We start from the raw sequence: 18,037 nt of genomic DNA, 5'->3' as shown, positions 1-18,037 counted from the left end.
CCAAGTGCTACCAAGCGAGAACTGCTTGGGCAAATCAGTCGAGATGCACCGAGCATGTAACTTTACCAGTTTCAGTGTGAAATGGTTCCAAAACTCAGCCAGGTGTGAGAGCTGCTTAAGGGTACTATATATTACGGATACCACACAGTCTTATTTTTTTTAACACTGAAGAACTGAACTCAGTGAGTGAGGAAAAGTGCTTAAGACCAACAAGAAATCCAGCTGCTGTAGAGTAAATTCATAGATATGCTGCATTCATTTAATATTTTACTGTACAAGTAAAGTGTACGTAAGCGGTATTTCTGTACAATAATGATAGTTTAGTTGATTAATTGCTATATTTAAAGTAGCACACAACTACTGAATCACTGCGGGCCTCCAATTTTAAATTATATATTCAATATACAGCAATTTTCTAAATCTCTTTTCCTCTTTCAAAAAGTCTAACTTTTTTGCATAATCAAAGTCATAAAATCACAACAACTTTGCTGGGTAGTTTGTTTTGTTCTCAAACATTTTATAACTCTATAATATACAAATAAACAGAAAAAAATAACTGTAATCAGGTTGGTCACGTGTGTCCCCAGGAGGTAGGTGAATAATAGCAGACATAGAAGTCTGGTGGTCGTTCCCAACCTCGATTACGATTCTGAAGGTGTAGAAAGCCAGCCTGGCAGTCAAGACAGACCAGTTGGCAGATGGTTCTAAATGTAAGCTTCCTCATTGGCAGGATTTGGATTCTGGTTTTCTTTCTGCTGCTCCGGGCCATTTTCCTGCGCCTTCACCAGTACCACAGGTTTGATCATCATCCTCAGACGCTGAGCAGGAGAGCAATAAAGAGACGCATTAACAACTCCGACAAACAGCACTTCACATTAAACAATTTCAATATCAGTGGTGGGCACTGTTCAGCTAATCCAATAACCGATCATTATCAAAGCTAATGTTTTGGCTAGCAGATTAGCTTTTCAGATAACTGTTAAAACCATCATTGGACCAATTACACTATGTAACAAATTTTTATTTTTGTTTTGTTCCTGGGTACACTGTGTGTTTTCCTAACCTGTTATGCCTTAAATAAATAGAAAATAGCTGTTATTCCACAGAAACTTTGCTTCTGTGATCAGGACAATGATATTTTGATATTTGATATTTGATATTAATGATAATGATATTTTCTGTTTTCAAGAATATTCTCGATTCGCCTTCACTACTACTGAGTAGTCTTCTAGAATATTCTTTAACTGCTAGAACTGTCCAGAATTTTCTAGAAGTTTCCAGAATTATCTAGAAATTTCAAGAAACTTTTAGAACTTTCTAGAACGTAAAAAAAAAAATAATAATAATCAAAGTTTGTGCTGAATGTAGTCATTTTTCCATAGACTTTAGACATAAGCAGTTGAAGTATAACACTTAGAAGCCAGGAACAAAAATTGTGTTACATAGTGTTATCTTCCGATAAATTTAGTTCTGATAACTTTCAGTCCAATAACATTTTTAATGGTCAAAAACGTTTGTGAACCCTAAAATCAAACATTTTAATCCCTATCATATGTAGATCAGTGGTTTTTGGCCATGGAAATATAGACCTGTAATGGACGTGCGCGCCTCAATCTATTAGTGTCGCTCAGGACAGGATGGCGCCATTACTAAGGGTGGAGATGTGCTTACCATCAATAATAAACTGACTGCTTTTTCTGCACTAGCGTCGGTATTTCTTAACGGATTTTAATAAATGTAGGCTTGTTTTAAAACCATTTGAAAGCTCTTTCCAATGAACCTATGTATGTGTGAGTGAACAAAAAAAAACTTTTATGTAAAATGCAGAAATTTGGGGAAATTATGACAAACTGTGCTGCTTTTCTCACTCTATTGTCACTATTTGTTAACAGATTTTAATAAAAGTTGGCTTGTTTTAAAGCCCTTTAATTGCTCTTTCTAATGAACCCATACATGCCTGGGTAGAAAAAAATATCTTATGTAAAGTATGGAAATTTGGGGAAAATACGCCATTCTGTTCATTTGCTGTGATGTTTTTTTTTTTTCCTGTCATCATAATTCTTGATGGATTTTTTATGAATGAGGCCTTGTAAGTTGTATTCAAGCTGATTAAAAGCTCTACATGCCTGGATAAAAAATCCTTATGTATTAAAATATAAATCTGAAGTATGCCTTGCCATTGTGATCATTTACTTTGTTGCTTTTTTCCACTGTAATATTAGTGCTAGTCTTTTAATGACAACATATATATGATTTTTACTAATATTTTATTACAAGTCGATATAAAGCCATTCAGAATTTATGACTTTTGACCCCCAGGATGACAGGAGAGCTTAGAACCGTGACAGAAGTCCAGGACCGCAGCCCTTGCTTCTGGTGGGACGTAGAGCCTATTCTTCGGCCCGGTTCCAGGGTCCGGGTTTCGTGCCAGGGCCTCCCGGACCGTCTTCTCCACGTCCCAGGTGAGGGTGGCCACGATAGTGGACTCCGGGATGATGGGATCCGGGGGATCCGACGACTCCGTTCTGACTTCGTCTTCATGTACCCGGGACAAAGCATCCGATCTTTGATTTTTGGTCCCGGGACGGTAGGTGATCCGGAAGTCAAAACGGCCGAAGAACAGTGACCAGCGGGCTTGCCTGGGATTCAGCCGCTTGGCGGTCCTGATATACTCCAGGTTCCGGTGGTCAGTGAAAACCGTGAATGGCACGGACGTTCCCTCCAACAGATGTCTCCACTCCACAAGAGCCAATTTCACCGCAAGGAGTTCTCGATTGCCGACGTCATAGTTCCGTTCGGCCGGGGTCAACCTGCAGGAAAAATAGGCACACGGGTGAAGGATCTTATCGGTCTTCCCGCTCTGGGACAGCACGGCTCCTATCCCTGAGTCCGAGGCGTCCACTTCAACCACTAACTGGCGACTAGGATCGGGCTGCACCAGAACGGGTGCAACTCCTTGAACGCGGCATCGCAACGATCCGACCAGGTGAAGGGAACTCTTGGCGAGGTCAGGGCTGTCAGGGGGCTAACTACCTGACTGTAGCCCTTAATGAACCTCCTATAGAAATTAGCAAAGCCTAGGAACTGTTGCAGCTTCCTACGGCTTGTGGGTTGGGGCCAGTCTCTCACCGCCGCAACCTTGGCCAGATCAGGAGCGACGGAGTTGGGGGAGATGATGAACCCCAGGAAGGACAATGAGGTGCGGTGAAACTCACACTTCTCGCCCTTAACAAACAGCCGGTTCTCCAATAACCGCTGCAGGACCTGACGTACATGTCGAACATGGGTCTCAGGATCCGGAGAAAAGATGAGTATGTCGTCAAGATATACGAAGACGAATCGGTGCAGGAAGTCCCGCAAGACATCATTAACCAATGCTTGGAACGTCGCGGGAGCGTTTGTAAGACCGAACGGCATGACCAGGTACTCAAAATGACCTAACGGGGTGTTAAATGCCGTCTTCCACTCGTCTCCCTTCCGGATCCGAACCAGGTGATACGCATTCCTAAGATCAAGCTTGGTGAATATCTTAGCTCCATGCAGGGGCGTGAACACCGAATCCAACAAGGGTAAGGGGTATCGGTTACGAACCGTGATTTCGTTCAGCCCCCTGTAATCGATGCATGGACGTAATCCGCCATCCTTTTTCCCCACAAAAAAGAAACCCGCACCCATCGGGGAGGTGGAATTCCGGATCAACCCGGCAGCCAAAGAGTCCCGGATGTAGGTCTCCATTGATTCGCGTTCAGGTCGTGAGAGGTTGTACAGCCTACTGGACGGGAACTCAACACCTGGAACCAAATCAATGGCACAATCATACGGGCGGTGCGGGGGAAGGGTGAGCGCCAGATCCTTGCTAAACACCTCCGCAAGGTCATGGTACTGCATCGGAACCGTCCCTAGATTGGGCGGGGCTCTGACCTCCTCCCTGGCCTGGGAACCGGGAGGAACCGAGGAACCTAAACATACCCGATGGCAGGTCTCGCTCCACTGAACCACTACCCCGGACGGCCAATCGATCCGGGGATTGTGTTTTAACATCCAAGGGAACCCTAAAATCACACGGGAGGTGGCCGGAGTCACAAAAAACTCGACCTCCTCCCGGTGATTCCCCGACACCACCAGAGTTACTGGTGGTGTCTTGTGAGTGATTGGAGGGAGTAGGGAGCCATCTAGCGCCCGTACCTGCACAGGCGAGGTAAGCGCCACCAGAGGGAACCCTATCTCCCTGGCCCATTTGCTGTCTAGCAAATTCCCTTCTGAGCCCGTGTCCACCAGTGCTGGGGCCTTCAGGGTTAAATCCTCATACAGGATGGTAACTGGGAGTCGTGTGGCGATGTGGGTGTGTCCCACGTGAATGTCTCGGCCCACCCCTAGCCCAGTTTCTAGGGGCGGGCGTTGGTGTTTAACCGCTCGGGGCAGTCTCTTAATTGATGCTCAATCGAGCCACAAACAAAACACGCCCCGTGGGCCAGCCTCCTTTGTGTAACCGGTGCCCTAAATGTTGCCCTACTCGTGTCCATCGCTTCGTCAGCAGGGGGGGCTGTAACCGCACGGAGCGCAGGGGCCGTGGAGCGTAGGGAGGGCGGAACGCGGTCAGAACCGGAAGGGAGAGGGACGACGCGTGCCCGGCCACGCCCTTCGTCTCGTTCCCGACGGCGCTCTTCTAACCGATTGTCTAATCGTATGACAAGATCGATGAGCCCATCTAAATCCCGCGGTTCGTCCTTAGCCACCAGGTGCTCCTTGAGGACCAACGACAGTCCGTTTACAAAGGCGGCGTGGAGGGCAGTGCTATTCCAGTTGGACCTCGCAGCCGCGATGCGGAAGTCGACTGCATAGGCAGCTGCGCTCTGGCGCCCCTGTCTCATTGACAGCAGCACGGCTGAAGCGATTTCTCCTCTATTAGGGTGATCGAACACTGTTCTGAACTCCCTCACAAACCCATCATATGTCTGAAGGAGCCGTGAATTTTGCTCCCAGAGCGCTGTAGCCCAAGCGCGTGCCTCACCACGAAGCAGATTTATCACATAAGCTACTTTGCTAGCGTCGGTCGCGTACATGACGGGACGCTGTGCGAAGACGAGCAAACACTGCATAAGGAAATCCGCGCACGTCTCCACACAGCCTCCGTACGGCTCTGGGGGGGCTTATGTATGCTTCAGGGGAAGGTGGGAGGGGTCGTTGAACGACCAGTGGAACGTCACTGTTACGCACAGGGTCGATGGGAGGGAGAGCCGCAGCGGCGCCCGGAGGGCGCGCTTCCACCTGCGCGGCGAGAGCCTCCACCCTGCGGTTCAGGAGGACGTTCTGCTCGGTCATCAAATCCAACCGAGTCGTGAAAGCGGTGAGGATCCGCTGCAACTCACCGATCACCCCTCCTGCGGACGCCTGTGCGCCCTGTTCTTCCATTGGCCGTTCAACAGCCAGTTGACGCCCCTCGGGATCCATGACGCTGGCCGAGATATCCTGTTGGGAAAGTGTAAGTACACGGACCCACAACAGGGGGCGCAAATGAACGGACAATGAAGAAAGTCAAATAACAAAGCTTTACTGTTGTGAACACGCACAACAAACACAACAAATTACAATTTCGGTCACAAGTCGAATTCCAACGGTGTCGTGTGGGCAGGCTCGACGATAGGAGACGTCTGTCCAAGTCGAACCGGAACCACCCGATTTCCTCCGCCACCGAACCCCGGGAATACTGGAGCCGCCAAGTCCCGAACTCCCAGGTGGTCACTGCCTCCGCTCGTCGGATCCGGTACTGCTGGCGAGGAACAGAAACAGTCAGATGTGGGTGCGGCTGCACCCAACAACACGTGGGGTGGAAAACACCACCTCCACCTCTAATCAGACACAACACTGTAATGTGGGAATAAGAGTACTTATCCAAATACATCCTTCTCAGTCTTCAGTTGTTTTATACACAAGCAACAAGGTATTACTCCGTATGGCTGGCTGAGTTCGTTACCTCCTTGGTAGAGCGATATCTCTGCAATGAGGTGGAGATGCCGTCCAGCTGATATACCCCTCCGCTGATGGATGTCAGCTGTCTCAGTTGATAGGTGACGGCTGTCATCTTGGCTGCTCCTGTGAGGCGGCAGCGCCCTCTGGTGCCTGGAGCCCGCACTCCAGGCAGGGCGCCCTCTGGTGGTGGTGGGCCAGCAGTACCTCCTCTTCAGCGGCCCACACAACACTCAGTCAGGGTAAAAAGTACCTCCTCCAACCACATTGTTAAAAATTAAATGCCGCCTGTGACCACCATGTAAATATCATATTAATCAACACAGCATTGTATATATATATATATACATAAATATATGTAAACATTTTTGTTTCCGTATTTGTATGCATGTGAACGCAGCTTAATGAAAAGAACTTATGGCGTTGAGTTATAGTCTCAGTATATCAATATTAAATTGTGACATAACGACTTTAAAATATACATTTGTTTTACATAATTACATTAAGGCTATTGTACAGTTCATTTTAGTATTTGAGAATTTGTTTTTGTAGTTGGTGCAGTTGATGGTGAAGCACTGGCTGCCTTTTTTCCCCTCATTTTGCATCTGTTTTGGCTCAAGGTGCTCTCTCCACCCTTAGTAATGGCCACCGTGCGGCATGCCGCTAGTCACGTGACGTCCATTCCAGTCTCTATTTCCATGTTTTTGGCAGTCTGGCTGTCACTTGCTGATGACATCATCATTAAGCACAAAACGTGATTAGTCGGCCGACGCAGGGAGCATTGTGGGTAATGTAGTTCAGCTTCACTTTGGACGTTACAGTGTTATCGCCTGCTCGACACAAAAACAAAACAGACTAATTTTAACATTATTTCATTTTATTTCTTTGTGGCACGGGATAATTTCATCACCAAGAGGAGCTCTCACTTTTCTTCACCGTTTAGATAAGCAGATCGCTTTATATGGATTATTTCTTCAGATAAATCCCACTGAAACTAACAGGTAAGAATTTATATTTACTGTGTGTGTCTTTTACTCTGCCAATCAATGCATTAATGGACGTATTTCAGTTGTTTAAGCTGTAGGGTTCAAAGTGTGTGAAAAAAGCAGCAGTTTTTTAGTTTGTAAATGTGTATCTAATACCGAGATAAACTGTGACTTCTAATCCTGTATTTTACTGCTTTTGAAAGATGATGACAGTGTTTAGGGGTTTTATTTATTTTTTATTTATTTATTATTTTTTCATGTGCTCTTTGTGATTGCGATCCTTGAATTTACCCAGCAGCCACTGCGGTGATTAAAGTGAAACTGGTTTATCAGAAGCCAACAGTGTAATCTGATGTGGCCACATCCAAATCAGATAGATAGATAATTTTTTTTAGCAGTTTATCGGTTTAGCATCATAAAAGATAACTTTTTAGTTATCGGATTAATGGTTTTCAAAGCTAAATTTTGGTTAGCTGTGCCCACCACTACACATAATTACATAGAAAAACTAATATGTAATTATTAGGTACCAAACAGCTGCAAATGCTGCAATCAAACCCAGACGTTCATAAAATACACCAGCTAAACAGCTACAAATACAGTCCTAAGGTATAAGCAATTATATAAACATTCATGCATTTGTGCAATATGATCTGTATATTTGTGACATAACTTTAGATACTTGTGATGGAAAATTAAAGCAAAAAAGTCACACCTTTGTGACATGAACAAATTTACTATATATATATATATATATATATATATATATATATATATATATATATATATATATATATATATATATATATATATATAAACAACAAAAATGCCACCAACAGCACCAGCAACAACAAAAACAGAATCTGACCAAATTTGAGAGGTTAAAAAAAGTCCTTCAAATGGCATCAAATAAAATAGTGGTTCATAATCTCTGTAAATCAACAGCATTCCTAACCGCTTGTTAAGTTGCGAGGTCACACAAGAACACACGCGATACATGATCATATAGATGATGATATAGAAGCAGCTTGATTTAATAATTTTCATGGAAATATTAAAAATGCAGTTTTTTGGGGGGTGGTTGTATGTATGTGTATTAAGTAGCGGGGCTTTGAGTTTTGTGCTTAAAAGCTCATTAACCCAAAACAATGGTTAAAAAAAACACAGCCAGAGATCTCTTAAGCATGTACAAATATATGCGTGAAAATGTTTGATTCATGTTAAGAGAGCGGGAGAGAGTAAGTGAGGCTGGACTGGAACACACACACACACACACACACACACACACACACACACACACACACACACACACACACACACACACACACACACACACACACACACACACACACACACACACACACACACACACACACACACGGGGCTGAACATGTTTTCTTCAGCATGGAAACAACAGAATAAAAGTTGTGCTGACATTGTAGATCTTCTCTTATAGTCAGAACATAATGCATTTTCACTCTTTGTATTCAAACAAACTATAGTGAACATATTAGCAAATCACTAACAAATCAATGGGAAACAAAGCATGCAAGTCTGTTTGTACCGCGAAGTGTTGCATTTTATCACACTTAACATGAATATTGCATTTTTCCATCTGATGCAGATGCTCAAAGTGCTTTTATAATGGTGCCTAACATTCTCTCTCACACACACACACACACACACACACACACACACACACACACACACACACACACACACACACACACACACACACACACACACACACACACACACACACACACACACACACACACACACACACAACAATGTTCTGCAAGGTGCTCAACTGCAAACTGAGAACGCTTTAGGGAGGTGCCTGTCTCACAAGGAATTGAGCCCATTGCTCTAATGTCCAAGGCCACCACGTTTACAGAATATACCACCCACAGTACTTAAATGAGGATCTATGAGTGAAAACTCACAGTCAGTTGGGCATGTACTACATGAATGACTTCTTTGTAGGTGGTCTCATTGGCCTCCCAGGTGGCTGACAAGTGGCATGCCTCACCCGTTCCTGTCTTTGAAGTGGTTGAAGAGTGGTACACCTCATCTTTTTCTGTGTTCAAGGTGGTTAAGGAGAAAGAGTGGTGCACCTCCTCCATTCCTGTTCCACGACGTGACCCAAAGATATTAGTGTCATCGGTTACTCCATCTCATAGCTCTGAGGCAGATGATCAACAGCACATCCCACCTTGAAGATAGGTAGATAGGTACTGCAGACTTGGATGAAGTGAACCACTTGTCTACCATCTTGGAGACCGACACAATGCACTGCTGTTTGGCCACCTCAAAGACAGATACAAGAGCAGGTGGGATGTGCTATTTGTTAGTCATCGTGGAGACAGGACCAAAGGCTACAGCATCCTCTCGAGTAGTCTCTGTGGCTGCAGCATCTTCAGTAGGAAACCCTGGAGTGGACTCTACAGGTGAAGCAGTGGACTCTGTGGTCGACTCTGGAGAACAGAAAACTCTGGAGAAGCAGCAGAGAACTTAGTGGTGAGCTCTGTAACTTCAGCAGCACCCTGGGGAACTGACTGGGAGTAGAGCAGCAAGCAGTGGGACACTGGAAAATGCAGGATGAGAACAGTGGTGTCCTGTGAGGACTGTATTGTCGGTGGCTGCAACTGAGCCTTGGTATGTAAAACTGAATGAGACCTGGAAAATTCTCCAACTGGAATTGGAGAACAGAAGAATGCTCTGACTGTGACTGGAGAATTGAAGCATGCAGTGGCTGTGGTAGAGAAGAGGTGCACTGCTTCTTATCCATCCTGGAATCAAGAACATCAGGAACCAGTGAGATGCACCCTGTGCCAGCACCCAAAAACACAGGAACAGATGAGATGCACTGCTTGTCAGTGATCTCAGAGATGGGAGCAGGTGGGAGATGGGAGCATCACTTTGAGCTGACTCTGGTGTAGTTGCACATGCTTGAGCAGACACTCTGGGAGGACAGTCTCCAGGTAAAGAACTGCAGCACACCACATGGACTGAGACTGTGGCCGCTGAAGTAAAGCAGGATGTTGTTCAGCTGATGGAGCCACTGATGGACTCAGTAGCAGAGATGGGGTCACTGCTGATTGCTGTGGCAGTGGTGATGATCAGAAAACTAAACGCATTAGTGAGAGGATGGGTGCTGATGGCAGCAGCGCTAATCAGAACGCTAACCACCTTAGCAATAAGTGAGCTGCTGGAAGGCACTGCACCTAGGACCAAAGATCAAAGAACTGTAGAGCACTGCTTGTGGCTGGACTTCAGCGGAGTGCTGCACTGTCAAACAAAGAACATTCTGTCACTCTGTGCTTCACTGAACCAAAGTCCAGATGATTTGTTCCAGTACCACGTTTCATTTTGAAGTTTCTGTATTACAAGTTATCATACTAACATCTCTGTAAGATGTCTTGTAAATCATCTCAGAGGTATTATCTGGTTACAAAATTTTTTAATTAAGCATTTATTTATCACTAACTTTTACAAAATAAAACACTTTGTGTGTTTGTGTATACTTTTAAGATGACAATCTCTCAGGTTTTCAGACAGGTGCCATGATGTCACTGCAGTGTTTTTCAGACAAACACAAGGAGAGGATTATTTCTACTGATTTGTCACTTAAAATCTATCACAATAGAGCCAAAAAACAAACAAACAAACAAAAACAAACAACAACAACAAAAACATCTGTGATAGCAGATTGGACAGACGCTTGGTTATGGTTGAATATGTTTTACTGAGGTACATTATAAGCTCGTCCTCATTAAGTGCTTATTACTGTCATAGAAGCAGGTCATGAGTAGTGCTCCCCCCTCCCCTCGACTGAAAACAACACCACTGGGAAGAAAGCATAGATGGGTGCTCAATCAGTCTCCATATGCACACAGGGAAAATTTTAAATAATAATAATGAAAAACATTCTAACTATAAAATAAATCCTGAGGCGGTTGGTCTGATGGGAGGTGTGGTGGATGCTGCTGCTGAATGGCGCTACAGCCATATTGTGCAACAGCACCACAGCATAAAAAAAATCTTGCACGATGGACCACTATTCCAGGATTGGCCCACGTTATATTAGCCCACCTTTGGTGAGCCAATATACAGTAGAGTATCAGCATTGATGTAAAATAATGATCTCCAGGGAATGCTCTAGTAAGGGATGACAATTAAGAATAAGTACAGTAAGATGACATCAGAGGGAGCCAGAACCCAGAGAGAGAGAGAGAGAGAGAGAGAGAGAGAGAGAGAGAGAGAGAGAGAGAGAGAGAGAGAGAGAGCTGCCCCCTCAGCCAGCTGGTTTGGGGAGTCTCTGCACAAACACGAGCAGAGCCACCAAACACAAACCCTATTAGAATAAACCAAATGATAAGAAAACAAAAAGAAAACTATGTGATGCTTTGCAAAAAAATCACCCAAAACCAGAGTAAATTGGAATGCTATTTGGCCCTTAATAGACAGCACTCTGTGGCAGAATACCTGAGCACTGTGACCAACCCAAATCTCAGGAAATCCTTGACCATGTACAGACTCAGGGAGCACAGCCACACTGTGGAGAAAGTCCACCACAGACAGACCTGGCTCCCCAGAAAAGACAGACTGAGCACCCACTGTTCACAACACGAGATGGAGACCGAGCTGCACTTCCTAACCACCTGCCAGCTGTACCAAGACATCAGAGACACATACTTCCCACAGATCACAAACACCCAGAAAGACTTTGAGAGCATGACCATCGAAAAACTTCTGTATCAGTTGTGTGAAGTACAATGTGCAAACACAGCAGCAAGGTTTGTGAGGTGCTGCAACATGAAAAGAAGGCACAATGGACATAAACCACTGTAAACCCAAAACAGGAGATTAAACTGCTATGTCACTTTGTCCATGTATAAAATAACACATTTTATAGGGTCGTATGCTATTACACTGAAAGTACAATTTCTACTATTATTTCAATCCCACATTTCCTGTTTACACATTTACTTACTGTCGAATATTGTTAACTGTATGTACATCTTCTTAATTTTTATTTTTATATTTTGCTCTATATAATACCTGCTTTGACAGTGTAAATGTATGTTTCATATGCCAATAAACTGCCATTGAAATTGAAATTTGAGAGGGAGAGAGAGAGAGAGAGAGAAAGAGAGAGAGGGGAGCCCGGAAGCCACAGAACAATAAAATACAGAAATAATCAGCGATAAGGGAGAGTAACGCCAAAGACAGAATAATGTGGAGAAGACCAGAAACAGAGTAATGTGGAGATTAGACCTAAACACCAACATCTGTTGTAAATTAAATGTTTGCCTCTCAGTGTTTTTGGTGAAGCCTTAAAATGGCTGTTAAATTAATTAAATTAATTTGAATACATACACATTATTCGTTGCGTATGATTATGTCATGACAACACTTCTGTTAGTTGTCTGCTTCCAGCTTCAGCTTCTCTTGCTCCATTTCTACTTTCTTCCACATCACTGATTTCATCACCGAAAGGAAAATACTGTGAGAAGATTAGGAGCTGGAACATTAATACAGCCGTCTAACCCTGTCCGCTCACTGTGAGAGGAGCAGCAATACAATATACTGTATAGCAGAACCACTGAAGTAAAACATAATTCAAAACTTCTCTGCTCCCCTCCACAGCATGTCTTTTTCCTGGTTCTCTCCCTCAGCCCCAACCAGTCCCAGCAGAAGACTGCCCCTCCCTGAGCCTGGTTCTGCTGGAGGTTTCTTCCTGTTAAAAGGGAGTTTTTCCTTCCCACTGTCGCCAAGTGCTTGCTCACAGGGGGTCATTTTGACCTTTGGGGTTTTTACGTAATTATTGTATGGCCTTGCCTTACAATATAAAGCGCCTTGGGGCAACTGTTTGTTGTGATTTGGCGCTATATAAATAAAATTGAATTGAATTGAATTGGTGAAACATCCAAATTTTCTAAACTTGAAACAGTCTTGAGCGCCTGTCTGCTGCCCAGTGAGCATCAATATGGAACATTTGTGAGAGTCAGCATCCGCCCTAGTTGCAGAGCACTAATCAGTCGGCTGATTGCTACAATTAGACAATCAGCCATCAGCTGGTACTGTAAGATCGGACACCTGTACATCGCCTCTGTTGCAATTACAGCCCAATTTTTTCTGTCAGATTTATTCCGTCACAGCTTGCTGCAACTCTAAAGTGTTTCTGTTTCTAATGTACCAGTGGGATTATTATGCACCTCATTGAGCATGACTGCAAAAAAAAAAGGCCTTTGTTGAAAGGGGATCTGGAAAAGGCCTTATCTCTCTTTGATTAAGATCAGTTAAAAACAAAAACCACCTTATTAATCTGCTGCATACAATTCCAAGTAATTTACTGAGAATTAAGTGTAAATTTAGAAGTCAGTGCCTGGGAAAGCACAACAGCTTTTAACATTGCTGTAAAGAGCTCATTCTAAACCTTATTTTACTAATGTAATCCTTTCATCACTGTTTATACGCCAGTTTTCAAATTCTTCATGCAGTCACTCTTTACAAAGCACAATCATAGCACAATCAATTTCTGTAGTACAGCAACCAACTCAGACTGAGCTAAACAGAGCTTTTTAACACCCATTCTACTAAATTATATTTAGCTTCAGTGCGGGTTGTGAATATAAATGAAAGTGAATCAAATCTCGCATCCTTTAGTGTGTTCTGACAAACTGAAATGGAACCACAAGATTTCCTACATAGTCATCATTCAGCAGTCAAAAGCTACATTTACGTAAACTCCATTTATGCACATATATCTATTTGTGAATGTCAAACGGTGGCACAGATATTAGGAAAAATATTCACAAAATGGCATTGCAGACCGTCTTGAAAATTAAAAAAAAAAAATTAATTACATAAATAAGCCTCAAACATGGCTGTTAGTTAAGGTTAGGTAAAGCAAATTAAGTTTTAGCTAGCATAAGATATTTAATCTATAACTTAAGGCAAAAGTTAGAACCTAGCTAACATCAGTATTCATCTGTAGACACAACATTTGAATTCAGAACCTCTGAAGTTAAGAAAGCAAAGTGTATTAAACAGGTCAGCTAGCAAGTTAGCCAGTGTTAACTTGCTAGCAAGTTAATACTTGCTAGCAAGTTAGCTAGCAAGTGTTCAGAAGCAGGACGGACTCCGCTGAAGGAACAGATCCAATGAGTCGCTCAATGACCCCCCTGCCCCCGGTGGTACAACCCATATTCCAATGAAGTTGGGACGTTGTGTAAAATGTAAATAAAAACAGAATACAGTGATTTGCAAATCCTCTTCAACCTATATTCAATTGAATACACCACAAAGACAAGATATTTAATGTTCAAACTGATAGACTTTTTTTGTTTTTGTGTCATTATTTGCTCATTTTGAAATGGATGCCTGCAACACATTTCAAAAAAGCTGGGACAGCAGCAAAAAAGACTGGGAAAGTTGATGAATGCCCAAAGAACACCTGTTTGGAACATTCTACAAGTGAACAGGTTAACTGGAAACAGGTGAGTGTCATGATCGGGTGTAAAAGGGGCATCTCCAAAAGGCTCAGCCATTCACAAGCAAAGATGGGGCAAGGATCACCACTTTGTGAACAACTGCGTGAAAAAATAGTTTAAGAACAATGTTTCTCAATGTTCAATTGCAAGGAATTTAGGGATTCCATCATCTACACTCCATAATATAATCAGAAGATTTAGAGAATCTGGAGAACTTTGTACACGCAAGCGGCAAGGCCGAAAACCAACATTGAATGCCTGTGACCTTCACCGCCTTCTCTGGGTCCGAGCTCATTTGAAATGGACAGATGCAAAGTGGAAAAGTGTGCTGTGGTCTGATGAGTCCACATTTCAAATTGTTTTTGGAAATCATAGACGTCATGTCCTCCAGACAAAAGAGGAAAAAGACCATCCAGGCTGTTAATAGCACAAAGTTCAAAAGCCAGCATCTGTGATGGCACCATCAATGCTGAAAGGTACATCCAGGTTTTGGAGCAACACATGCTGCCATCCAAGCAACGTCTTTTTCAGGGACGTCCCTGCTTATTTCAGCAAGACAATGTCAAGCCACATTCGATACATGTTACAACAGTGTGGCTTCGTAGTAAACAAGTGCGGGTACTAGATTGGCCTGCCTGCAGTCCAGACCTGTGGCCCATTGAAAATTTATGGCACATTATGAAGCGCAAAATACAACAGTGGAGACCCCGGACTGTTGAACAAGTGAAATCGTACATCAAAGCAAGAATGGAAAGAATTCCATCTACAAAGCTTCATCAATTAGTGTCCTCAGTTCCCAAATGCTTATTGAGTGTTGTTAGAACAAAAGGTGACGTAACACAGTGGTAAACATACCACTGTCCCAGCTTTTTTGAAACGTGCTGCTGGCATCCATTTCAAAATGAGCAAATATTTCAATTTCAATTCATTTTTAATTATATAGCGCCACATCACAATAGAGTTGCCTCAAGGCACTTCACACAAGTAAGGTCTAACCATACTAACCCCCAGAGCAACAGTGGTAAGGAAAAAACTCCCTCTGAGGAAGAAACCTCAAGCAGACCAGGCTCAAAGGGGTGACCCTCTGCTTGGGCCATGCTACAGACACAAATTACAGAACAATTTACAAAACAATTCACAAAATAAATATACAGGAAATGCTGTTGGTGTACAGGACAGGAGGGTCTCCAGCACAAATACCACACCCATCTCTGGATGGAGCTGCACTTTAAACAGAGTGAAAAAACAGAATCAGGCATCAGAAAAACAAGAAATACAGTATAATTTATCAGCATTAAACAACAAGAAAAACAGGAAATACTAAGGTGATCGCCGGCCACTAGCCCTAAGCTTCACTAAAAGACCCAGAATTTAGGTAAAGTTGAGGCCGTGGCCCGCTCCATTTCCTAATAAAATGAATGAAAAGAGTAAAAAGCGTAGAACTATACTATGCCAGTATGCTAACCATACGAAAGGGAAAATAAGTGTGTCTTAAGTCTGGACTTGAAAGTCTCCACAGAATCTGACTGTTTTATTGGCACAGGGAGATCATTCCACAGAACAGGGGCATGGTAAGAGAAAGCTCTATGACCTGCAGACTTCTTATTCACCCTAGGGACACAAAGTAGCCCTGCACCCTGAGAACGCAAAGCCCGGGCTGGTACGTAAGGGTTAATTAGGTCAGCTAGGTAGGGAGGTGACAGTCCGTGAACAATTTTATAGACGAGTAGCAGAACCTTCAAATCTGATCTCACTGGGACAAGAAGCCAGTGAAGGGATGCCAAAATGGGTGTAATGTGGTCAAACTTTCTGCTTCATGTCAGAAGTCTGGCAGCAGCATTTTGAACCAATTGGAGAGCCCTATTGCGGTAAACCAGAAATTAAAATACTGCAGTAGTCCAATCTAGAAGAGATAAACACATGGATCAGGGTCTCAGCATCAGCCATAGACAGGATGGAACGAATCTTTGCTATATTTCGCAGGTGGAAGAAAGCAGTCCTCGTAATATTTCTAATGTGGAGGTCAAAGGACAATGTAGGATCAAAAATTACCCCAAGGTTCCTCACTCTGTCCGTGTGATGTATGACACACGAGCCCAGGCTAAGAGTTAACTGGTCAAATTGATACCCTTGTCTCACTGGACCAAGAACCATCATTTCAGGCTTATCAGAGTTTAAAAGTAGAAGTTTCTAGACATCCAGCTTCTTACAGATGCAAGGCAATCTTCTAAGGATTTTATGTGTATGAGATTACCAGCAGTTACTGGCATGTACAGTATAACTGAGTATGAATGAATGAATGAATGAATGAATGAATGAATGAATGAAAACTGTTTATTTCGAACATTTGATACAACAACAATTACAAGCTAGATCAGTAAAGACAACAACAAAAAAGTTCCTACTGTGTACCCAACATGTCCGAAAAGGGGTAGGGTGAAGCATCAGCTTATTTATCCCTACCCCTTCTTCCCCACAACCAGTAATACCCTTTGCCACATATACACATAAATTCCTACACACCTAAACCGATATCAATATATATATATATACATATATATACACACACATACATATACACATCAACATACACATATATACACATATACATATATACACATATATATACACAAACATAAATATACACCTACACATACCTACTTACATACAAAATACTATATATTTACAAGCCGAAGCAAACAACAAAAACACCCTAACCCTCATTACCCTTCCTCCTCCCTATACCCAGAAAAAACCATATTTTTGTACCGCTGTTTGAACTGGTTCATGCTTGGACATTGCTTGAGCCCCACTCCCAATCTGTTCCACATCCTCACCCCACAGACAGAAATACAGAAACCTTTTAATGTTGTTCGTGCCCACTGATGCTTTAAATTAAATTTCCCCCTCAGACTGTAATCCCCTGATCTGTTAAAAACATATTTTTAATATTTGCTGGAAGTAAATTGTTTATTGCTTTATACACAATTTGTACTGTTTGAAAATGAACCAAGTCTGTGAATTTTAAGAATTTGGATTGTAAAATAGTGGATTTGTATGATCTCTATAGCCAGTATTATGAATAATTCTTATAGCTCTTTTCTGCATTACTGATAGTGATTGTGTTGTACCTTTATAAGTATTACCCCATACCTCTGCACAGTACTGTAAATATGGTAAAACCAGTGAGCAGTAAAGAATGCGGAGTGAGTTGTGGTCCAGAATATGTTTCGCTTTGTTTAGAACTGAAATGCTTCTTGACAGTTTACTTTGTATATGTTTTATATGAGTCTTCCAGTTTATCTTATCATCTATTATCACCCCAGAAACTTATTTTCATGTACCCTTTCAATATCTACCCCCTCGACTTGTAACTGAACCTGTATATCTGTATTACAATAGCCAAATAACATGTATTTTGTTTTACTTAAGTTTAATGATAATTTATTTCTGTCAAACCATATTTTCAATTTTCCCATTTCTATACTGATCCTCCTCAGTAACTCCTGCAAATCCCCCCCTGAACAAAAAATGCTTGTGTCATCTGCAAATAATACTAATTTTAATATTTTGGAAACATTGACA

The 18,037-nt window shown here is 42.7% G+C and overlaps 1 protein-coding gene across 1 annotated transcript in view; it reads right to left on the bottom strand.

The window, feature by feature from the left end:
- Positions 1-236: 236 nt before the first annotated feature.
- slc6a1b (solute carrier family 6 member 1b) overlaps positions 237-18,037 on the bottom strand; it is a 69,775-nt gene continuing 51,974 nt past the window's right edge. Inside the window, exon 15 of the mRNA XM_034166194.1 lies at positions 237-818. Coding sequence (XP_034022085.1) covers positions 705-818 — 114 coding nt within the window. The 3' untranslated portion in view covers positions 237-704. The remainder of the gene's footprint in view (positions 819-18,037) is intronic.

The sequence above is a fragment of the Thalassophryne amazonica genome, chromosome 3, assembly GCF_902500255.1.
Source record: "Thalassophryne amazonica chromosome 3, fThaAma1.1, whole genome shotgun sequence".
Classification (NCBI taxonomy): domain Eukaryota; kingdom Metazoa; phylum Chordata; class Actinopteri; order Batrachoidiformes; family Batrachoididae; genus Thalassophryne; species Thalassophryne amazonica.
The sequence above is the reverse complement of the archived record's forward strand: the minus strand, read 5'-3'. Positions and strand labels throughout refer to the sequence as shown.